This window comes from Neolamprologus brichardi, chromosome 7, assembly GCF_056152115.1.
Source record: "Neolamprologus brichardi isolate AB-2024 chromosome 7, ASM5615211v1, whole genome shotgun sequence".
NCBI lineage: Eukaryota > Metazoa > Chordata > Actinopteri > Cichliformes > Cichlidae > Neolamprologus > Neolamprologus brichardi.
This window is the reverse complement of record NC_142110.1, coordinates 46,152,043-46,176,454: the sequence shown is the minus strand read 5'-3', so window position 1 is coordinate 46,176,454 and position 24,412 is coordinate 46,152,043. Positions and strand designations below refer to the sequence as shown.

At 40.3% G+C, this 24,412-nt stretch overlaps 1 protein-coding gene across 5 annotated transcripts; it reads left to right on the top strand.

The window, feature by feature from the left end:
- The first annotated feature begins 1,444 nt into the window (after positions 1 to 1,444).
- Positions 1,445 to 24,220, top strand: LOC102798911 (nipped-B-like protein B). Of its 5 annotated transcripts, none has more exons than XM_087843709.1 (46): positions 1,445 to 1,596; positions 2,842 to 2,988; positions 3,404 to 3,569; positions 3,816 to 3,946; positions 6,419 to 6,527; positions 6,621 to 6,769; positions 7,042 to 7,172; positions 7,828 to 7,918; positions 8,052 to 8,576; positions 8,680 to 10,197; positions 11,404 to 11,586; positions 11,867 to 11,938; positions 12,044 to 12,133; positions 12,222 to 12,319; positions 12,444 to 12,530; positions 12,614 to 12,845; positions 13,318 to 13,469; positions 13,573 to 13,653; positions 13,775 to 13,875; positions 13,969 to 14,098; positions 14,213 to 14,295; positions 14,430 to 14,562; positions 14,655 to 14,798; positions 14,885 to 14,971; positions 15,080 to 15,297; positions 15,391 to 15,493; positions 15,590 to 15,688; positions 15,908 to 16,054; positions 16,658 to 16,792; positions 16,899 to 16,997; positions 17,108 to 17,161; positions 17,271 to 17,379; positions 17,476 to 17,612; positions 17,727 to 17,867; positions 17,967 to 18,060; positions 18,933 to 19,087; positions 19,282 to 19,372; positions 19,507 to 19,680; positions 19,794 to 19,984; positions 20,123 to 20,230; positions 20,490 to 20,690; positions 20,824 to 20,970; positions 21,069 to 21,415; positions 21,503 to 21,677; positions 21,865 to 22,053; positions 23,505 to 24,220. In XM_087843709.1, the coding sequence occupies exons 2-46, from the start codon at positions 2,925 to 2,927 to the stop codon at positions 23,862 to 23,864; spliced, it is 8,031 nt and encodes a 2,676-aa protein (XP_087699835.1). In that variant the 5' UTR covers positions 1,445 to 1,596; positions 2,842 to 2,924; the 3' UTR covers positions 23,865 to 24,220. The 5 variants fall into 5 exon arrangements, with proteins under 5 accessions (XP_087699835.1, XP_087699836.1, XP_087699832.1 ...); XM_087843710.1 differs by having other exon boundaries at positions 1,446 to 1,596; positions 3,816 to 3,916; positions 12,219 to 12,319; XM_087843706.1 differs by having other exon boundaries at positions 1,446 to 1,596; positions 12,219 to 12,319.
- The last annotated feature ends 192 nt before the right edge of the window (positions 24,221 to 24,412 follow it).

Below are 24,412 nucleotides of genomic sequence, written 5' to 3'. Positions count from 1 at the left end.
GTAGTCATCAATATGTAAGGTTAGAAGAGAGGAACAATAGTGAGTGTTTGCAGCCATCTGTAAAACACAGTGGATGCTCTGTCATGGTTTGGGTCTGCATTTTGGCCAGTGGTGAATTAAGCCACATATGCCTAATATATGTTAGCATATTTCAATAAACTGGTGAAAATATATCAAATTTTCCTAACAAAATATAAAGAAATGATGGTTGGCTAAAAAAAAAAAACCTCTTCACAGTTTAAATCTAAAAAGTAATTTTTTAAAGATATATAATTAAAGGTAAAATGTGAGCTAAACGCTTTCTGTGTTTTCTACGTTCTTTCTGTGTCTGTGTGAGTTCTCTCTGGGTATTCTGGCTTCCTCCCACAGTCCAAAGTGGGGTTAGGCTAAATGGTGATCCTAAATTGCTCATATGGGTGCAAATGTGAGTGTGAATGGTTGTCTGACTGGCAAACTTGTCCCTAGAGTGGAATAAATAGATGGATGGATAGTAAATATGTTCTTCCTACTTTGGAATTATGATAAAATGTATTTTAAAACTTTTTTTCTTATTAATTTTACAGAAAAGAAGATGGAAAATAAAAGAGGACTCATTCCACTGGCCCATTCTCAATTATACAGTAGTTGTTACTGTTTTGGGTTTGTTTTCATAAGTCAAACTGCTGCTGGAGGGATTTTTTTTGTCTCATTAAATGAAAACAGAAACTTTGATAGTTTTAGAGAGAGACAGAGAGGTTGTGGGGAGTGACGCAGGGGAGGCTGTTTGCGTTTAATATGGGATAACTTGACTTTTCCTCCACAAGAGGGAGACCAAATCCTGTTTATGAAACTAAATCTTAACGTCTCAAACCGAAGCTAAATGGCTTACTGCTGGCCTATTATGTAGTGTTGTAATGTAGTTTGAATAAATGTTTTAATATACTCACGTGTCCCCAAACCGCTACAGTCCTAATTAGTTTGGGTCATGTGAGAACATTTTAAAGAGGGGGCAGTGAATTTTGTAGCTCTGGGCAAGCTGTGGTTATTTTTTTAGTGGGAGGCAGTCAGTTGATTGACTGCTTTCTGTCCACACTTGAATAGACCAATATATATATCTATATAATAAAATAAAAAGTCATCAGAAAAGCACATCATTTTATTTAAACAAGTGCAGCATAATGGAGAAAGCTTAAAAAAACTCTAGACATTATTATTATTATAACAAGCTCTGTGATAGCAATAATGAAACACAAGTTACACAGTGCATTAGTTCAAGGCTTTTTCTTAAGGGTTACTCTGTAGGGGGTAAATTGTTGATTTCCCCTCCATCAGCCTTTTTAATTTTTTGTCCTGAAAAATGACCTGATACTCGTTAGCATCGCCTCTAACCAAGCTGCTCTCCCCTCACGGCAGATATGTCCGCCGTGAGAAAGAAGGGGTAAAAAAAAGAAAAGCCAACAGGGATTATGTGTCAGTTCCGAGGGAGCTGTTTGAACAGTGGGACGGAGAGGGAGCTAGAGACTCTTCTCCTGCTCCAGCTGCCATCCTACTCCTGCTCCTCCCCCTCCTCCTCCTCCTCTCCACCAGAACCACTTCTCTTTCTCATCACATCCAGAGGTAAATAAGCTAGGTTCAACTGTTACAGCCTCTTTTCGGGCAGATTGTTTACCTCCCTGTGCGTTTTCCGCCGTCAGACAGCCACCGGGAGCCGTTACAGAAATCAGCCGAGGGGGTAATTCTGATTTGTGATGGGGGGTCTGTGCTTTGTACCCCTGCCTCCTTGGCGTCGGGTCGGGGTTACGCTTCCTTAGGCAAGTCCGAGGTCCACTTTCATAGCTGGAGATGCGACGATGAAGGCCACAGCAAGTGCGAAGTGCTAATCTAAAGCGATACGCGACCCGTGCGGTAAAAAGAGCGATATCGAATAAGCAGCACACGGCTAACCGGGTTTGATGCACTCCCGGTGATGCTAGCTAATGCAAGTTACAGATAAGGCTACACCTAGCCAGTTAGCATACATTAGCTACATCTTCAGTTGTTGCTAGCCGGCTAACCGCGAGTTCATTTTTGTCACTTTCACAGACGTCGTCGCTCCGCTCTTCCTCATAGCAAGGGTATGAAACAAATAAAATAATAACAACAGAGTATTAATGTAGTTATAAGTGTTGTCAAGACGAGCTAATGTCTCTGTTTTGTTTCCGGGCAGTCCCGGGAATCTTAACTGGCTCTGAAACAAAAGAAGAATTTTGAGACATAATTAGCTAACAGTGGCTTTTTCTTTTTAAATCGCCTTTGGATTTTGTTTTGTATGTTCCGTCGGCGAAACTGAAAGTATAAACACGGACAAGCAAGCTCAAGAGGCCAGAGACACAAAAACAACACACAGAAACACAATCGGTGTCACTTTATTGTGTTTTTTAAATGAGTGATTAAATGAGAGCTGTCACCACTCAAGTCTACTTGCCAGTGCACGACGTGCGTTTGAGATCTAAAGTAGTTGATTGCCGGTGTGTTTCCGCTCTCATTGTATTTTCGATTTAGAGCAGGTTGAAATTTCGCAACTGGATTGCATATCCTCAAGTTGTGTATGTATATAAGGGGAAATTGTACCGGGGAGCAAGGTAGCATTTCCAACAGAGCCTTAAATCAATAACTGATAAAGCCATGCCCAGGCTTGTTGTGGGGCCTGTGTGAATTGTGTACCTCAGAGATTCAGTTATGCTGGCACTGTAATAATGCCCACTCGTGAACTCACACCATTTCTAATCCCCATCCCAGAGCAAGTACACTATAGCTGTCTGTAAAATAATAGGCCATTTCTTAATCCAGTCTTGTTGCCACTTTTTTTTCTGTCTTTTGCAGCACTTTGGCGATGTGACATATAGGACGATTGGTGATATTGACCAACCTGTGCATTGACACGACCTCTTGACCTCATCTTCAGCATGAATGGTGACATGCCTCATGTTCCCATCACTACTCTTGCTGGAATTGCTAGCCTAACAGACTGTAAGTGCAACATCATCACAGCTTAAACACTAGAATTCAGACTAAAATGAGGCAAGACTAGTGATTACTTGAATGCCAAGCAGGCTGAAATTAACTGGGCATATAGTTATAAGAACGCCTGAATACTAGTTATTGTCATTTCAGAGGTTATAGATTTATGTGCCCTATATCAGTTTCAGAAATGTAAAAAGAAACATATGTAAAATATATTGTGTGCATCATTACATTTAATACACATTCTGAAACCTTTGGATTGTTTATCCAGATTAGAGTGTTGCTGCAAATTTAAATAGTGCATTGCCAAACAAAGTGTTACTTTTACAATACTTCTACATAGTGCATGTAAGTTGGGTGTCCTTACAGGCATTTCCCTGTACAGTTTTATGGTATGATTTTCTTTTAACTGTCCTTTCAGTGTTGAACCAGCTTCCTTTGCCTTCTCCCCTACCTGCCACCACTGCTAAGAGCCTCCTCTACAATGGAAGGATCTCAGAAGAGGTCAGCAGCCTGCTGGTGTGTCGAGATGAGAGTCTAGTGACTCAGCTGGCGCATAGCCTTAACCAGGTTTCCACCGAACACATGTAAGTTTCACTTGCTGATCTTTCATACCTCGCTGCAGTACTGTTTTTTTTTTTTAACTCTTAAATTATTTTTGAATTGCACATAAACTATTGCCCTGACAGTGTGTTATTTCAGAGTAATGACTGTTTAGCTCAGCACTGTAGTCGGGTATTGCCAATTTAATGCCATCCACATTACAGAAGCTGGCTTTTGGGAATAGGTGGCTCTTACCTGTAACATAGATTGTTCTTCTGTTTATTTTCCAGAGAGTTGAAGGACAACTTGGGCAACGATGAACCCGAGGGCGACATGCCAATGCTCCTACAAACTTTGCTGTCCAGGAATCCCAAAATCTTCAGGGACAAAAGTATGCAAACCCAGCACAAGGTTCTGGGTGGTAAGGAGGAGACACTGAGACATTGCTGTTGACTCTGCAGTTGATCTTGCTGCATGCTTTCTCTCTGCGGGTACCTTAGTTTAGCTTAATTATTCACCTGAGCATATCTTTTGCCGGATGTGCTACTTAGGCCTTGTTTCATCCTGTGTGATTCCCACACTGCAGTCATTGTCACCACAGGAGGAAACTCTGGAATCACCACACTACACAGAATAAGCATTTTAGCCTGTTACAGGAAAGTGCAACTATTCATACTGTTACTGCTGGAGTGCATCCCACTGATTACAAGAACTGAGCTGTCATTGATGTTTTGTTTTTTGTTTTTTTCCCCCTTGTAAGACATACTAGGGAGTGGCAAGACAAATATGGAAACCACTGGCAAGTGTGTTGCCGACTTTTTGTATAAATGTAGGTTTCGTTTTAATGGGTGAGCATTGGCGGTTACATTGTTTCAGCACAAAAGGTGAGGACAAATGCTAATGCTAACTACAGATACATGTGTATTTGCCCTTTGCACCGATAGACCTGCCTGTAGAAAGTGAAAAACAGCCCCTGTATGGATTTTTGAAGAAGTTGTCTTAATCGCTTGATCAACAACAGTAATGATCCAGTAAGTTTTGTCTTTGTCGTGGGATGGCCAGGCTTGCGCTGTGTCGCAACTAACAACAAAAACAGGGCTATTCTTTGTTTTGGTGACCAGCTTTCTAGTCAATTGCTTACAGCGTGCATAAAATAATTGCCTTAAATCATTTTCGGCAGTCACAAGGCGTCTTCACCTAGTTGTGTGGACAGATCCTGGCTCTTTTATCTCCTAGTCTTTAAAGTCTTTAAAGACTTTAGTCTTTAAAGTCCTAGTCTTTAAATGAAGCTATGTTCCCTTATTCGCAAGGGGTCACCACAGTGGGTAGCTCCGGATGTTTAATTTGGCAGAATTTTTTGATTGTTTTTATTTGCCAGATGCAAACCTCAAAGGGTTTTGTGTCTCCTTCTGGGGTCAAACCAGGAATCTTTAGCTTGTCAAGTGAAACTACATTAAAGGTCTAAGCTATAGGACCAAAGAAACATCTTTTAAACAATTTTATTGTTCAGCATATCCTTTAATTAGTTTTTTTTAACAGAGACTGTTTCTTCCATCCAGGTCTGTTGATTATTTAAAGTAGGGAATTTTTATCTTTTCATTTGTTTCTAGTGGATTGCAGTAGCTGTATAAATCTGGTAGACAAATGTCTCAAAATCTGGCTTCCCATTAGAGGTTAAGCTCTTCGTTGGCACTTGTGTGAAAAAGCCCTTTAAATCTATCTTCATATTGGTTATAAACTCAGATAATTAAAAAAACAAACAAAAACAGAACACTATTTGTTTGATGTCTTCATTAGGTTAAAAAATACCTGTTGATGTTTATTCACCCTAATATAATTCGGGTCTCTGGAATTAATAATAAATAGGATCTGTCAAAAAAATTTACAGCCAGAGAGAGAATCAACCTAGCTCTGTTTGTTTTGTTGTCATCGGCTAGATTGCTCATTGCCATAGACATTTTCATATTTGGCTTTGGCTTTAGCTTGGGAAAGTTTTATTATTATAGGAACAGCCGCAATATCTCGCAGTCACAGTTGGTAATTGTAGCAATTATTAATAATATTATAATAATATTAAATATAGCAAGCAAACGTTTAGGCATCATTATTGAGGACAGTGGAAAATGCAAAATGAAAACAAGAAAAAGTAAACAAGTATTTGTGGTAATGACCACACTCACAGCCCGTAAAAATGTGGAGTCAAGCATCATTTAATGCTAATGGATGATAATGTACATAGCCTCCCGCTTTGGTTTACTCTCGCCATACTAACCTCTTTCTTCGTCACTCTGAAATTCACTTTGTCAGATTTTATTTTCATTACTTGAAAATATAATGCTGCTCCTGCAGTTCAGTACCAAACGCTCTGACATTGCAAACAAACTTGCATTATAAGACGATTACCCCACTGTTAGGACTGTGAAACCATGTTTTGTGTAATGCAACCACCATCACTAAACATGCTCTCAAAATGATCGCAGACTGGAATGGACACCTTTCCTTCATGGTTAATAGAAAAGGATGGGCAAGATTACAACAGGCCTGTTGTATTAAGTGTTCACTTTATTTTGCATCTGAAATGTTGTCTTTAACACAGTTTTTCATCCTGCATATTTAATGTTGCAACTTTCTTCCTCATGCCTCAGTGGTAGAGAAAATATATATTATTATGTTTAAACAGGGTCAGGATAATTTATAAGATACTTATTTGCTAAGACTTATTATAGACTTAATATCCTGGAATGAGAAAAATAACCTGCTTTATATTATAATATAGTGAACCCAGTATTCCTACTCAGTAGGCAGGCTTGGTTTAGCTGTAGAAATGCACATGCTGAGCTTCTTGTTTGATATGTGTCTAATTTTTATTGTTGTTGTTGTCTTTATCTCATAGGTGTAATGCTGCAGCCAATAGTGCAGCAGTATAAGATTACTCAGAATCAGGTCCATGGGAGTCCAGCCTCAAACTATCAGCAAACCACTGTCCCTCAGAGCCCCTCTGGGTAAAGCAGTGCCACCGTATTGTCTGATGATGAAAATCAGAGGCATGTATTCCTCAGCTAAGGCTTCTTTTCCTTTGCTTTCCTCATCTGCAGATGCTTTACATCACCACAGTCTGGTTCAGGGCCACGCTTTGTACCCCAGCAGAACAGCCCTATACCTAGTCCCTACACACCCCAGAGTCCCGCGGACTACATGCAGTACAATCCACCCAGTTATTCCCAACACCAACATGCTCAGCAAGGTGAGTGTAATGTTTGGTCAAGAGAAAAGTATCACATAAGCTGCATGTCGAATTGCTTTTAGTAACGACAGAAAATAGCAAACTGAAGTTTTATGTGCATTTGTGTACTTCAGCAACCAGTAACAGTGCACATGGTGACTTGGATAGACCTAGCTGGTTGTATGCAAATTACTTAACTGATCCCTAATAACATTATTAACTTATATACACCGTTAAGTGGTGAGAAAATGAGCAAATATCTAACTAGAATTTTAATTTCATTTTCGTTTCAGTTACGAGTGGCTTGAGAAATATCCATGACAGCAAAGTCTCTGGACATCTATCAACTGATTTATCGAATCACAATGCAAGACTAGGCTCAGATGAAGACTACATGAACGTGGCTCACAGACTGGGAAATGAGGTAATGTGGAAATTCAAGATATCATGAACTGGACCTCAGCTCAAACTAGGCGTGGGTGAAAAAATAAATAGAGCACAGTGTCGGGATATTTTACATGGCATTATTGCATCAATACAGGGAGACCAAATATTGATATTTGACTTAATAAATTAAAATACTCTGGAAATACTATAAACAAAATGGTTTGTCTCATGCAGATGAGATTATGCTAGCTGAGCAAATTTGATTAAATCAGCTCAACCAAAAAACTACCCAACACTGGACGCATTTAGCTTGACAACGCTACCGACTAATTCAGAGCAAGCTAATGGGTCAACTAATGAGTAAAAACAGGACAGCTAACTTGATCCCATTCAGTCACAGACAGATAGCAGACTGAGCCCATCTTATGGCAACATTTATGGCAGTGTGTGCTTAACAATCTAATTTTGTCACAACTAAAGTAAGATAAATTATTGGATAAAGCAGATATTGACAAAGGTTAACTTTGAGGGTGTAATTTGCAGTTGAAAAAGGTGATAAATCACAGTATGTGTTATTGCAATACTCGGGATATCCCAAAATATAAAAAATCAGAAAAATATTGTATCGTGTCTGGTGACTCTTACGTCTAGCTGACTGTTAAAATAATAAGAAATGTCTTGTGTTTCAATAGGAGCATGATTCTCCAATGAAGGCTGCTGCATTTTCAGTGAGATCCCCACAGTCGGCATGTTCTCCAGCTGGGAGTGAAGAGACTGTACAAAGTATGCTGCCTTAGCAACAAGTTAATTCTTCATTTTTGTGTCTTCGAAAAAACCTAATACACCGTTACAGAAATCACGTTTGGCTTAAATCTGTGGTCTTCACAATTCCATCAAATACTTTGTGTTTCTGCAGGGTCTAGGCCTTCCCTCATAATGCAGTCGCCTCCAGCTGATGTGCCACGAGGTGCACCGACTGACCAAGTCCTCACCTCATCTGATCGGAAGAAGAAACATAAGGAGAGGAGTAAAGAAGAAAGTGATCCGATGGAAAAAAATGCCTTGTACGATATAGTTAGTTCACCAAAAGACTCGACCAAGCTGACCTTAAAACTGTCCAGAGTAAAGGTTCAAGACGTGGATCAATCTGAGGAGCTTCCCCCTGAGGCACATATGGAATTGGACCATGAAACAGTTATGATCAATAATAATAATAATAACCAGTTATCAAAACCTGCCCAGGATGTTCCAAACAAGTTAGGAGCTGACGATCAAGCAAACTGTCAACAGGCTGCTGTGCGGTCAAATACCATTGAAACTGGTGTCACTGGCAGAGTTTCCTTTGATGATACAGAGATAGACACACTTGCAGAGATTGAGAGGATAGAACGCGAGTCAGCCAGTGACCGAGAACGATGGTCTAAAGAAGTTCAGGACAAAGGTGAAAATCTATGTTTGCTTTTCCCCTGTGCTTCTTAGCATGTTTTTCTCATCTGTCAGGTTGTTTGTGTAGAGGTGCTCAGTTGTACTGTTCTTGCTTTCAGACAAGCCGCTGAAGAAACGGAAACAAGACTCCTATCCCCAGGAACCCGGGACAGAGTCAAATGATGGGGCTGCCATTCATGGGGGCAACAGTGTCAGCAAGATGACACCCAAGAAGACGAATGCTGCAAGTAATGGTGCCAGTCGGCCTGCTTTGATGGTCAGTATCGATCTACAGCAAGCTGGCAGAGTAATAGGACAGCCTGTAGTGGTCTTGGAATCACAGCCGCTGTGTGAGGATCACCTACGTCGTCTGAAGTCAAACCCCGATGGAAAGGTCAAAAGGGTTGGTGATGACAGACCTGGGATCATCAAGCAGCATGCTGACACTCTCCAGAAGTCTGGCTCAGATGGACAACCGGAAATGTATAAACAGAAGCAGGAAAGCCAGCGTGAATCAAAACACAGACATGACGACAAAAGTGACAGCAGCAAGGGACCGTCAGATGACAGAAGGCCAGACCCCTCACGGCAGAAACTTGACAAGCATTCAAAGTCACGCCACAAAGAGGAAAAGAATCACAACAGCCACCGAATGCTTGAAAACCGACCCGACACCCCAAAAAACACGAGCAAGACAGAGCGCTCCAGACATGGAGAAGACAAAGGCAGGGATAGAGACAGGGATAAGGACAGAGAAAGACACAAGGATAGAGATAGAGCAAGAGACAGGGACAAAGAGAGAAACATAGAAAAAGAGAAGGAGAGAGACAGGGACAAAGACAGACACAAAGAGAAAGAGAGAGACAGGGACAAAGACAAACAGAGACACATAGAAAAAGAGAGAGACAGGGACAAAGAGAGACACATAGAAAAAGAGAGAGACAGGGACAAAGACAGACACATAGAAAAAGAGAAAGAGAGAGACAAAGCCAAGGACAGGGACAGGAAACAGAAGATGTTAAGAGAAAACTGCAGTCGAAACTTAGCTGACCCGCATACTAAACCTGACAGCACCAGACTAAAGCACGATGGAAGCAAAAAATCAGCTGACCCCAATAGTCGACAGAGGACAGGCAATTCCAGCCTTAAAAATCCCCAAAATAAGGACCAAAAGACAAGCGAGGATGGCAACATTAAGTGCCAAGCTGGAGACAAACGTCAGTCCTTTGAGGCCAAACCGAGCGAATTCCCCTCGTACCTGCTGGGTGGCAAGTCAGGGACCCTGAAGAACTTTGTGATTCCTAAATTGAAACGAGATGGAAAAGATAAAGATCCCCCAAATAAACTAGTAGAAGGCTGGAGCGAACCGCGAGTAAGGCTGGAGAGAGTCTCATTGGTAGATAACTTAAACAAAGGAGCTAAACCCGTTGTCGTGGTTAAAAAACTCAGCGTTGATGAGGTGAAAAAGATCATTAAGGAAAGCAGGAACGCGCACGGCTCCAGATCCAGAAACTGGTCATTTTGCGAGAGGACAAACAAGCGAAGCCACAGTATGATTAGCAAGAAATCCAAATATGCTGAGTTGGCCTCGGATGATGACCAAGACAAGGATGACGACGAAGACTCTGACAATGAGTGTGAGTATCGCTGCCTTTTATAATCTCATGTTCTCAGTCGTGTAAAAACTGAAATTATGTATCGCCTCTGCTCCCACAGTAGCTTCTAAAAATGCTGCTCATTTTTTCCGCGATCTGCATAAGGACCTGAAAAAGTCAGTACCTGTTGCTATGGTTCAGTTCAAGATAAAATATTACTCCTGGTGGATGTGCTTCCTCTTAAAGTTGCACAGAAATTTAATTGAAATTGTTCCTGTTTTGACCTTGAGCTTTTATTGCATGTGTTCTGGCAATTGTGTTTATCCTTTTGTAGTGTGTTACACTTGCTTTTCTACCTGTTTTTGTTTAATATTGTTAAAGTGTCTGCTTCCCACTTGTCCAGGCCACTATTGAAGCATGTTTAATCTCAATTACAGTTAAATTAGTGATATCGGCCTTAAAAATTGCACGTTTTTAGAAGAGCACATGGGAATTCTGTAAAATCTACCAAAGTGCTTTACTGTCTACTTCTGATGGAATTTCCTTTTATTTATTTACAGTATTTTGACATTTTTTTGTTTTCTTTGTGCACCACTATTGTGTATTTTAAGTCAAACCAGTATTTAACAAAAGTATTACATGAATTATTTAGGAATTATGGCCATTTCTATACATAGTCCTCTATTTTCAGAGGCTCAAAAGCAAGTGGACAGTTGAAATAAAAGCAGGTTCGTGGCCAGAAGAAGCTAGTTCCCTTGTTATTTAATGACAGATGAATCAGATAAAATGTACTTAACTTGAATTTGGTAGCTTTTAATTGGAACTTAGCATGAGGTCCAAAGAGTAGTGAGAGAAAGACGCCATCATTAGGCGGGAAAAACAAAACAAAACCTGTCAGAATGACAATAAAACCTTTAGACTGCAGAGTCTTTTCAAGTATTAAAAACAATCCTTATTTTTACATTTGTATTAGTTTGTCCAATAACTTTTGACCCTCTAAAAATGGAGTTAATGCAGTACTTTTACAAAACCTCTTGGATTATAGCTCAAAGTGTGTACTTCAGTCACACCTTGACTGTTTGAGTTAAAGTCAACAGTGTTGGTGTGCAAAAGCAAAATTACAAAAATGTAACTTTTTCCTAAAAATTAGACCTAATTATAAATTATAGACCTAATTGCATGTAAAGCAGTAATTTACAATGCAGATGCTGTCTCAACGTGTACTCTTCTCTGTTGTTGTTCTTTTAGATGCAAGGAAAAAGAAAAAGAAAGACCACGATAAGACGTGGAAGCATGAAGAGAGAAGAGGTTCTGGAGAACACCGTCGAAGTGGAGGTTTTCATAACGCTCGCCGAGGGTCTGGTAGCCGTCAGCGCGACTGGAGAGATGAAGATTCAGATGAAGGCTCTCTCCCACTGAGCCTGAGTGATGGTCAAATTTTTATTTTTTATTTTTTTGCATACGCTTACCAGTGGATAAGTGGATAATCAAATAATGTGGTGGCCAGTGAAGCCCGTGCTTTCACTTTTTGATTAGATTACAGCTGTCCTGTCATTCAGATTATCGTTATTTAAAATAATTGGTCATTCCAGTCCCTGGGGTGTGTAGAATACGACATCAGTTTCTTTCTTTGTTGATGGCTTGAGGGTTGGTTGTTGCTACTGCTGATTTGGCTACTATTGTGTGTGTGTGTGTGTGTGTGTGTGTTTAGTTGCCAGAAAGCAGAAGAAAAAGGATAAACTGAAAAACAGGAAGATTTATGATTCCAAGTTGACACCAGAGGGTATTGACCTGGCACTTTGAATTCTTTTATAATTAATTCATAATTTATTTTATTAAAACATAATGTATTTGTATTAATCAGTTCTCAATGACGTTAATCTAACAGAGATGATGGACTCCTCCACATTTAAGAGATTTGCATCGAATATTGACAGCGTTCTTGAGAATCTCGAAGACGTGGACCTCACTGCCGCAGGTAGTTATGATTTACTGTTTTCAGACTCTTTGACATTTATCGAAGTGTCACATTAAAAAATAGTGACATTGTAACTCTGTGCCAGATGATGACGAAATACCTCAAGAGCTCTTACTTGGAAAGCAGCAGCTGAGTGAGCTGGGCAGCGATTCTGCTAAGATTAAAGCTATGGGCATCTCTAACAAGGTGAGAAGGACATGTTCTTGCAGTGTTAAATTGTTACACTCATGGTGACAGCATTTTGTCATTGTAAACAACCTTAAATGACACCTACTGTACGGTTAAAGTAACCAATTATTTTTTCCTGCAGTTTTCTTCCAGTAAACTGGTGAAGTTTTTGAATATTTTGGAGAGGAACATTCAGGACAGCGTCAAACTTTCTACACTAATGAACCATGTAAGTTCTCAGCCTGATCTTAGTTATGCTGTTCAAGCTCAAAATGTGAAATTTATTTCCTTTTTTAAAAAACTGAATCATAGGATAATGACTCCATGGATGAGGAGCGGTTGTGGCGCAACCTCATCATGGAGCGGGTGACCAAGTCGGCCGATGCTTGTTTGACTGCACTCAACATAATGACGTCTCCGCACATGCCAAAGGCTGTTTATATAGAAGATGTGATTGAGAGGGTGCTGCAGTACACCAAGTTCCATCTGCAAAACTCTTTGTACCCTCAGTATGACCCAGTCTACAGAGTGGATCCCCACGGAGGTCAGCCACAGTTTTATTACGTTCTTTTTAGCTGTTTTAACACATACAGCAATAATCATTATTTCCAAGAGATTAAAAAAATGTGTGTATTTTAGCATTTTGGAGTTTTTAAAACTTTACTTACTTGAATTTCTTACGGTATTTTGGTAGTGCTTGATAATAAAGCCAGTGACTTTTGGTGTGACTAATAGAAGTTTTTTATACATTTCAAATTCTCTTGTCCTCCTTTTGGCCACAAATCATTTTAAATCTAAAACGAATGCATTTACCTTTACCAAAGTTCCTCCCATGTAACATACATTGTGGGCTGTAACATCAAGTATTTCTTATCAGCTGATGTTAAGACCCTGGATTTGAATCTAAAGATTGTGTCAGATCTGAGAAATTCTAACATATTACTTCTGGGGGTTTTTTTTGGGTTTTTTTTTTGAATAATTTTTTCTTGTTTGTTTATTGGATCTTCCTCACCCAGGTGGCATGCATACTTCAAAGTCCAAGAGAGCCAAATGTTCTACCCACAAACAGAAGGTGGTAGTCCTGCTCTACAACAAAGTGTGCGATATCATCAGCAGCATTTCTGAGCTCCTTGAAATCCAGCTGCTTACTGACACCACAATTCTGCAGGTGCAGTTTTGAATCTGCCTTCACATCACGCAGATTTGTGTCCTCATGTCACCTTGGCTGTTGAGTTAACTCATATCTCACTGCTTTTGTGCCCATCTTTTAGGTCTCCACCCTTGGCATTACACCATTTTTTGTGGAGAATGTTAGTGAACTGCAGTTATGTGCCATCACACTAGTGACTGCGGTGAGTATTACTATAGGTGCTTCTGAAATTGATTTGGATTAGGTTTTTGATGGGATGCTTCAGTGTGACGTCTGGACTGGTGTATTTTGATGCGGTTGTTTCTTGTTTGACTCTCGTGTAGGTGTTTTCTCATTACAAGAAGCACAGGCAGCTCATTCTTGAAGAGATTTTCACCTCCCTGGCCAGACTGCCGACTAGTAAACGCAGCCTGAGGAATTTCAGGTAACTACAACCAGAGTAAATATTTGCTCAATATCAGATGTTTATTGAGGCCCCCAGTGTAACATAAGGAAACTGATGTCTCATACTCCCCAGGCTGAACAGCAGTGACTCAGATGGAGAACCATTGTATATCCAGATGGTCACAGCCCTTGTTCTTCAGCTCATCCAGTGTGTGGTCCACCTTCCCTCTGAGAAAGAGACAGAGGATGAGCACAATAAGAAGGTGATATTAAGGTTTTAATAGATTTTTTAAAACCATATTTGCCTTCAATAAATACCCAAAACATGTATTTTAAGAGATGCTCAAACTGTTTTTTATTGGGTATTTATTGTCTAGGTGGATAAAGATGTCCTTATTACAAACTCTTATGAAACTGCCATGAGGACAGCTCAGAACTTCTTATCTGTGTTCCTCAAGAAGTAAGTCGTTGTTCCTACTCTTGCTATAACCTGTCGTGTCTGTGTGACTGTGACTCCTTATATGTTGTATCTTTTTCTGTGGAATAAGATGCACTGCATGTGTTGCTATTCTGTAAGTACTCTGCATGTTTCAGGTGTGGCAGTAAACAGGGAGAGGAGGATTACAGGCCGCTGTTTGAGAACTTTGTTCATGACCTGCTGTCTACAGTTAACAAGCCTGAGTGGCCTGCTGCTGAGCTGCTCCTGAGTTTACTGGGCCGGTTGCTGGTGAGTGTCACCACTCGTCATCTGCCCACTAGGAAAAAGTTGCAGATGTTTGGTTTTCTTATGACATTTCTCCTCCTTGTCTTGTGTTCCAGGTGCACCAATTCAGTAACAAGCAGACAGAAATGGCACTCAGGGTGGCATCGCTGGACTACCTTGGCACTGTCGCCTCCCGTCTGCGTAAAGATGCTGTCACTAGCAAGATGGACCAAAAGGCTATTGACCGCATCCTCAGAGAGGTAGACTAACAGAATTTGTTTAACAAATAAAAAAACAACCAAGATGTCGATCTGCTTTTAAAATGCTTTTGGCATTTTTTTTACAGACTGAAGGCAGCGACGAGATACCAAAACTACAGAAGGCTTTGCTCGGCTACCTAGATGAGAACATTGAGACCGATCCATCATTGGTGGTGTGTTTTTAACTTGATTTTTCATGAACTAAAATCTACGGAACTGCTTTCGTGTTTTAAAATGTATTATACTCTGCCCTTATATATTTATGTGTTTGTTTCATCCAGTTTGCTAGGAAGTTTTATATTGCCCAGTGGTTCAGGGACATTACAAGCGAGGCAGAAAAGGCAATGAAGTCTCAAAGTGAGGACGACGAGGACTTGAAAGGTCACCATCATTCCAGGGATGTTGACTCGACCGCCGAGATCATGCAGAAGGCGGAGGCAAGGAAGAAATTCCTCCGCAAGGCCGTCAAGACGTCAACATCGCATTTCAGTTCCCTGAGGTAAATAGTGCTTCACTCACGACACTACTTTGCCATATTGCTCGTTTGTCCTCTCATCCTTATAGTAAACAATCCTCTCGACTTTTCTTTCAGGATGAACTCTGACACAATATACTACAACGACTCCTGTCTGATTGTTAGATATCTGGCCTCCATGAGGCCGTTTGCACAAAGCTTTGATATTTATTTATCACAGGTAAGATGATCATTAGCTTGAATTAGCTTAAACACCAGTGACTGTTTATATTGTGTCAGCTGTCATTAATTTTTTCTCTCTATGGCTTCAAACCAGATCCTGAGAGTGCTGGGAGAGAGCGCTATTGCAGTCAGAACTAAAGCTATGAAGTGTCTCTCTGAAGTAGTGGCTGTAGATCCAAGTATCCTGGCACGGGTAGGTCATTCAGTATCGACTGCTACTTGGCTCTTGCAGCTTGTCTGACACAGAACGTGTTTCAGCTGTTGTGACTGTGCAGATTTGTCCGCAACTGAGCACCAGAACTGTAAATGCTGCCCTGCTAACGTGCTGCTCATGGCTCGATGCCACAGAGATTGATAGCTATAGTTCTGTCCTGTCACTGTCCAAAACTAATTTTCCTTCTTTATTTTTAAGCTGGACATGCAGCGTGGGGTTCATTGTCGCCTCATGGACAACTCCACCAGTGTGCGAGAGGCTGCTGTGGAGCTCCTCGGCCGTTTTGTGCTAAGTCGACCTGAGCTCATTGAGCAGTACTATGACATGCTCATTGAAAGGATACTGGTAACTTCTTCTTCTTCTTTCCTCCAGTTCTTTTACGTACATGAGTGTTAACCTATTGATGTGTGCTAAAGTCTAGATTTACTTTAATCACAACATGTGTTCTTTTATGGGTTTGTAAAGAGATATTTGTCCTGGAAAGTTTAATTCAAAATACAAAAGTTCATAAGAGTTTAAAACATTTTTTTTCCTACAGTGCCATCTAAAGATCAAGTGAAGAACTGCAGGAATATATTTCTGTTATTATTTTCTCTTATTCTTCCTGTTTGCCATTATATTTATCTATCATTTTCAGCGTTATATATATATATATATATATATATATATATATATATATATATATATATATATATATATATATATATATATATATATATATATATATACATATATATATACATATATATATACATATATATATACATATATAAAAAGATGTGTATATATATATATACATCTTTTTATATATGTATATATATATGTATATATATATATATGTATATATATGTATATATATATATACTGGATAAGTAATACTTTTGGATTTAGCTCCATAAGTGACAACAAAAGGAAATTAATGTTCAGTTGTTCCTTTGTCTTTGTCAGGACACAGGCATCAGTGTGAGAAAAAGAGTCATTAAGATCATGAGGGATATTTGTCTAGAGCAGCCAGACTTCCACAAGATCACCGAGATGTGCGTGAAGATGATCCGGAGGGTCAACGATGAAGAAGGGATCAAGGCTGGTGTTTTTGTTGTTGTTTTTGTTTAATGTACATTTTTACAGTCGACTGTTGGTAGTAGCGTTCATATACAGTGTGTCTAACTAAACATCTTTTCCTCTGCAGAAACTGGTGAATGAGACATTCCAGAAACTCTGGTTCTCCCCGACGCCGAGCCACGACAAAGAAGCCATGACCAGAAAGATCCTGAACATCACAGACGTGGTGTGTATTATCAGGACAAAAGGGAGAAACAAAAAAACAAAAAATGATCTTATTTAAATAAGTAAAATGAACTAAATTGTGGGGGGTTTTTTGTTTTTATTTTATTCCAGGTGTTGGCATGTAAAGACTCAGGCTACGACTGGTTTGAGCAGCTTCTCCAAAATGTTAGTTGACTTTGTTGCTGTCTCAGAAGCTGCTTGTCTGCATTTTTTCATTTGGCACTCTTTTTAATTACTGTGTTGGGTCATTTTTAAATTTTCTTTTTCTTTTCAGCTGCTGAAATCAGAGGAGGATGCTTCGTACAAACCTGCAGGGAAGGCTTGTGTTCAGCTAGTGGACAATCTAGTGGAACATATACTAAAATATGAGGAGTCTCTTGCAGGTAAATGTATTTTGCTAAAAAAAGAACAAACATAGGTGTGTATTGGCTTATAAAAGTCTTATTACAAATAATAACCCTGTTGTGTTTGTGTCTCAGATTGTGAGGACAAAGGGGTCAGCTCAGGTCGTCTGGTAGCGTGCATCACCACTCTCTACCTGTTTAGTAAAATCAGGGCAGAGTTAATGGTTAAGCATGCCATGACTATGCAGCCCTACCTGACCACCAAGTGCAATGTAAGTACTGTGTTAGTTTTTTTTATTTTTCGAATGTTTGAGATACTCACAGGCAAGCTAAACATGGACGTGGACAGTGAAGCTGCCATGTGTTTTTGTGCTGTCATCTGTCAGAGTCAGAACGATTTCATGGTGATATGCAACGTGGCTAAGATCCTGGAGCTGGTCGTGCCTCTGATGGAACACCCGAGTGCGACTTTCCTCACTACCATCGAAGAAGACCTAATGAAGCTTATCATCAAATACGGCATGACGGTAGGTCTCGTTTGCAGCTCGCTGCTTTCAGAGGTAGCTTTAAAAACCACAAACAGCGTGTGAGACAGTTGCTCTGATACATCTTTTTGTGCTCCCCAGGTTGTGCAACACTGTGTCAGCTGTCTTGGTGCTATCGTCAACAAGGTCACACACAACTACAAGTTTGTTTGGGCTTGTTTTAATCGGTACTATGGTAAGGATTTTTTTTTTCTTTTTTAAGACAAAACACAATCACATTTCCCAAACATTTGTTGTGTTTAGTTATTTAAGAGTCCTTACTAATCTAATATGACAGTGGAGTTTAAAAAAACACACACTCTCAGACGAGCTGGTTGTTTTCTTTGTGGCTCAGAAAACTTTGCCAATAGGGAAGTTGCAGAGTGCCCTCTGGTGGGCAAACTATCCAACATCAACATGGTTGAAATGTGTTTGTTCTCTCTCCTGCTTGCTTTTAAATTGTCAGTCATCGGCTGTTATAAATGTTAGTAACAAAATATCGACAAATTATCAATATCAGGTATTAATAGAGCCAGTACATTAAGCCGGTTATGAGTTTGTGCCAAGCTGATGCACAAAACACAATGTTATGATTTCAGTCTGTAGATCACAGCCTTTCCTCTGTCGCTGTGGATCCATAAGCAGCCAGAAAGAAAAAGGATGATGGCTGATATTATGATTTTTTTTTTCTCCTTTCAAAAGCTAGTTAGTTGTGAGCTCCTTTTTACAGGTTTAAAAGGGTTGTTGCTAGTCTGTGAACTGTTACTAAGGAATTGTTGCCTACTTGTTTCATGTCTTTGTTTTTGTCTCTGAGAACCTCACTGTGATGTGTTCCACTTTATGCTGAACTGTCACTTAATGCTTGAGTTTTTTGTTTCAAAGGGATTTCTACTGTGAAATAAAGCAGAAAAGGTACAAATTGGTGGATACAAATTCTCCTGAATGTCCTAGAAATGAAAAGCTCTGTGAAAACCTAAACTATATAAGCGCAGGTCAGGGAATGCAGTCGTTCAACTTATTATTCAACTTCACATTAAAGCTCACTTGACTGTTTGTGTTATCTTATAGGAGCGTTAGCAAAACTCAAGACACAGCACCAAGAGGATCCCACCAGCTCCACCCTGGCTGCTAACAAACCCACTCTTCTGCGCTCGCTCTTCACTGTGGGGGCTCTGTGTCGACACTTTGATTTCGATCAAGAAGAGTTCAAAGGTGCTAACAAGGTAAACCCCGGCCCTTCGCTTAAATGTTGTAGTGGCTCCATGGAGTTGTTGTTAAGAAATTCTCCTAACTCATGAAAGATCGACCTGTTTCGAGTCTGGGAGGCAGGGTTTCAGCATGAAGGGTACTCAGCATGAATGAATGTGAATGAAGACTGCAAGAGCTGTTTTGATTGCTGGGTTTCTTTGTCTCTTAGATTGTCATCAAGGACAAAGTGTTGGAGCTTCTGCTGTATTTCACTACTCACGAAGAGGAGGAGGTCCAGATCAAGGCAATCATAGGTTTAGGTATATATCCTACACCTCAGAAAAGGCTCGTATAGATGTGTTTATAGTGTCACTTAATGTTTACAGCTTTCTTTTAACTTTGACTTTTGTTTTCTTTGTAAATCTGTATTTTAAATCAATTCCTCTCTTCCAAGGGTTTCAGTTCATCATGCACCCAGAGCTCATGTTTGTGCAGGAAGTGAAGGTTCTTTATAACAGCATCCTGTCGGACGAGAACAGTTCAGTCAATTTGAAGATCCAGGTCCTCAAAAACCTGCAGACATACCTGCAGGAGGAGGACTCTCGAATGCAGGAGGCTGACCGTGAATGTGAGTTTAACAGTTCCAGCTCACGTCCATTGTTATCCATGCACATGCAGTGAAACATGGCAGCCACTTAATGTGACACCTGCGCACTCACCAGGCTGTTTTTGCTTCTTCAGGGAAGAATAAAGCCAAGCAAGAGGATCTCAAGGAAATGGGGGACATCTCATCGGGCATGAGCAGCTCCATAATGCAGATTTATTTGAAGCAGGTTCTGGAGTCCTTCTTCCACTCGCAATCCACAGTTCGGCACTTTGCCTTGAGCGTCATCACCCTGACTCTCAGTCAGGGCCTCATTCACCCTGTACAGGTGTGTTCACAGTCTTACATCAGTATAGCCTGATAAGGTTTATTTACATTTTCTGAATATATTTTTAGGTGGGTTTTTGAAATTTATTTTTTATGTTTTGCAGTCTGCATGCTCGTAAATTGTAAATTGTTGTTTCAGTGTGTGCCCTACTTGATCGCTATGGGAACAGACCCGGAGCCAACAATGAAGAACAAGGCCGATCAGCAGCTGGTGGAGATCGACAAAAAATACTCAGGCTTTATTCATGTGAGTTGGCTTGTGGTTTTTGACAACTGGAAAAATGTGAAAGTGTAAAAAAGGTGGGAAAATAGAACTTTCTGTGTAATAAATGTATTTACATCTAATACTTTTATATTATTATTACATTCTGCAGTTTGTTTGTTTTTTTAACTCACATCTGGCTTAAAAAACTCAGGCTTTAAAAATAAATTGTATTTCAAATATCATCATTTAACGTGCCCACCTAATGAGTTATCTCACTGTTTTTTGGGGGGGGGGTTTGCAGATGAAGGCTGTCGCAGGGCTGAAGATGTCTTATCAGGTGCAACAGGCCATAAATGGATCCAAACACGCTGTCATTCGTGGTTTCCGTCACGACGACTCCGACTCGGCTCTCTGCTCTCATCTCTACACCATGGTCCGTGGGAACCGCCAACATAGACGAGCTTTTCTAATTTCCCTGCTCAACCTGTTTGACGACAGCTCTGTAAGTTCACCTCTTTACTTTGGCATGATTGGCCTTTGTCAGGAGATATTTAGGTTGCTGTATTTGCCCTCAGAAGAGCAATTACACCTGTTTGTTATTTAAAAATGTGCGTTTTTGACTTTGTCTCCTGCAGAAAACAGAGGTGAACATGCTGCTGTTCATAGCAGATAACTTGGCCTGCTTCCCTTATCAGACCCAGGAGGAACCTCTTTTCATCATGCATCATATAGACATTACCCTGTCTGTCTCTGGTAGCAACTTGCTCCAGTCATTTAAAGAGGTGCAAAGCTTTGTCTAGTTTTGTTTATCAGTTGTTATGCTTGGTCGCTGTGCTCAAGAGAAGATGCATATCTGACCTCTCTTTTGTCATTTGTGCAGTGTTTACGGAAAGAGCCTATAAGGCATGAAAAGAAGATGAAGATGAATAAGAAAAAGAAAAAGAAGAAGCATTCTCGGAGGAGGAGCTACAGCTCTGATGACGACGACGATGATGAAAAGGATGATGAGAGCAGCAGCACATCCAGCAGCAGTGACGAGGAGGAAGATGTAGTGCAGAGGAAAAAGGGTTCCGATTCCGACTCTGACCTGGACGATGAGGACGCAGTGATGGACCGTCTGCCTGAAAACACCAAACCTCTGCTGGAGTTTGCCAGTGCGTCACAGGGCATTTTGCTGCTGCTGGTGCTCAAACAGCATTTGAAGAATCTGTACGGCTTCTCGGACAGGTGGGCCTCGGAGAAAATGTAAATCTTTTATAATCTCTTTGTGAGCAATGCAAATCACTTTACTGAGCAATTTTGTTTGTGTTACAGCAAAATCCAGAAGTATTCACCGACAGAGTCTGCCAAAGTATATGACAAGACCGTGAACAGGAAATCTAAGGTGCACTTCAACCCTAGTCAGACACTGGATTACCTAAGGAGTGATCTGGCCAACACAGATCTCAGCTACGAGGCCAAGAAGAACATTGCAAAACAGTATTTGGATGTAAGCTTTCAATATACTTGTGTCTCCGTTTGGAAACATAAGCAGTAGCTGTGTCCGTTAGTCTGCATGTAATAATGACGGGAAGTCTTATTGGTTTTCTGTCCAAGAAACTGTTTGTCCTTGTTTGTAAAACACGTGCAGGGTAGAAATGATCATTATTACATTTTTCCTGCCTTCAATTTCTTAGTTCAAGGTTCTAATGGATCATTTGGATCGGGATGAAGAGGACGAGGACGGTGAAGCAAATGCCAATGCCAGAAACAAAGCCATTACTTCACTGCTGAGAGGTCCAAAACCCCGAAACCACAACCACAGTAATCATGCAGCTCCAGTGGAGACAGATGATGAGGAGAGCGAGGATGAAGATCCCCCTGCTGTAAGAACTTTATTTGTTTTCCTCATGGTATCTGCTACAATGCTGGAAATATGTGGTGGTGTTTCTTATGCTGGGTTAAAAGTGCCAGAAAATGACAGATTGAAGCAAACTGACTTTTATTGCATGCATACACATAAAGACGCCCACACCATTGAACATTTATTAAATTTTCCTCTGTAGAGAGGGGCTTATGGTAATGTTAGTATGTACAGTGTTATGACTTGAGCACCTCTACAGAGGTCAGACAAATATTATAGATATAAAAATCATGTGTAAAAGAGGGCTTTCAGCAGACTGGAGTCCTGTGAAAAACACCCCATGATTCAACACCTTGTAGAACCACCTTTAGCAGCAATAACTTAGCAATAACACAGCAATAACTCTGTGATTTTATCAGCCTCTTACATTTTTATGGAAGAGTTTTGGCCCAAACATTACTTCAGTTCATTGAGGTTTGCAGGCATTCATTTAGATGCAGCTCATTTAAGGTCCCGGCACAGCATTTCAGTCAGGCTGAGGTCTGCACTTTGACTGGACCGCGATTCTTTTCTTTTTCATTCTTTTTCTACTAATGTGCTCTGAATCATCACCCTGTTGTATGACCCAGTTTGAGCCAAGCTGCTGTCAGCTGCCAGACAGACGACCTCACATTTGACTCTAGAATACTTGGTATAAAGAAGAGTACATTGTCGACTGCAATGTGTCCAGAACCTGTGGCTGCAAAACCTAAATCCTCACTTAGTTTTCATCAAACATGGTGCTGTGCATTATGAACAAATATCTCCACTTTGGCATCATCTGTCCAAAGGACATTGTTTCAGGAGTCTTGTGGTTTGTTCAGATGCAGTTTTGCAAATCTAAGCCCTGCGGCTGTGTTCTTTTTAGAGAGATGAGGCTTTCTTCTGGGAACCCTTCTAAACAAGCAGTACTTGTTTAGTCTTTTGGCTAATGAACTTTAACATTTAACTTTCTAACTGAGGCCTGTAGAGTCTGAGATGTAGCTTTTGGATTTTTTTTGCAGTTTCTCTTAAGGATTGCACAATCTGACCTTGGGGGGATTTTGCTGGAATGTCCATGGCACTATGTGACGCTATGTTAACACACATCTGAATGCTCTAGAGCAGAAAACAGCTAAAACCTCTGCTTTTACAAAGGCGCTCAAAATTGCTGACGATCAGCTTTCGATTAGCAGCATACTTATACAGCAGCAACTTAGCCACAGGGCAGATCACTGTACTTAAACCCTGCAAAGCATAACCAAATAAATTACAGTAGATTACTTCAACACCGCTGATATTACAAAGTTGTACTGTACATTTATATTAATGTTTACAAACATCTGACGTGAAGAATGATTTTCAGTGTTTAACAGTGCATTGTATCTACAGCATATCCATTAACATATTGTCCCCACATAAATAAGAGTTTCTGACACTGCCTGTCATTCACAGCGAAAGCCAAGGAAAGGTGGAGACTGTGTAGAGGATTCAGGTAACATGAATGAGACAGTAGAGGTAATGGACATCGTAGCCATCTACTGTCGCAAATACAAAGACAGACCGCAGATTGCCAGGGTCGTCCAGAAGACCAGAAATGGCTACAGTATACACTGGATGACTGGATCTTACTCTGGACCCTGGGCTGTCGCAAAGAAACGGGACGGCCGCAAAAAGGTGCCTTGGGTTGACAATATCAAGGAGTCGGACATTATTTGCAAGAAAATCTCTTTGACAAGCGGACAGAAGCTCACGAACAAAGTGGCACAGACGTTACGGGCGCTGTACGCTGCCAAGGAGGGGACTAAGAGTTAATCAAAGAGATTAGTGAAACATCTTGCACAGCTCAACACTATGGATCCAATATGTTACATACACAGAAGTTAGATTAACGTCCTGGTGGTGGAAGAGTGTTGTAAACACGTCTGTTAAAATACACACGTGTTCAAAGGCAAGAAAAAGACAAGAAGGAAATGTTTAGGAAAACATTGTGTGGGAGTTCCTTCGCTGTTGTGCAGCAACTTGGTTGTTTGATTTTTACTCCCACTGTATTATAGATGAACTAAAAAAAACGTGTTTATATCTGAACATAATTCTGTAAAAAAAACAAAGTGAATGTTGGAAATTAGTGTATTGATGATGTTCTTAATAAAGTGGTTTTTGAATTTAAACTAGCACCAGATGGATTTATTCACTTGACCTGAACTTCCACAACTTCTAACTTTCGTTTCTCTCCTGTTTTAGACATTTTTGTTTATTACCTTCATTCTATAATGGACTATCTTTGATATAATTTATTTATGTTCAGACAAGTGCAGTATCTGTGCCATTATTGTTTTTAATATAGATTTTTGATGTTATAG

Bases quoted from the DNA above. Each gene is read 5' to 3' on its own strand.
- LOC102798911 (XM_087843706.1), top strand. From the start codon at position 2,925: ATGAATGGTGACATGCCTCATGTTCCCATCACTACTCTTGCTGGAATT. The intron at 13,654-13,774 runs GTGAGTATTACT...ACTCTCGTGTAG, and splicing joins CCATCACACTAGTGACTGCG to GTGTTTTCTCATTACAAGAA. The intron at 14,296-14,429 runs GTAAGTCGTTGT...TGCATGTTTCAG, and splicing joins TTATCTGTGTTCCTCAAGAA to GTGTGGCAGTAAACAGGGAG.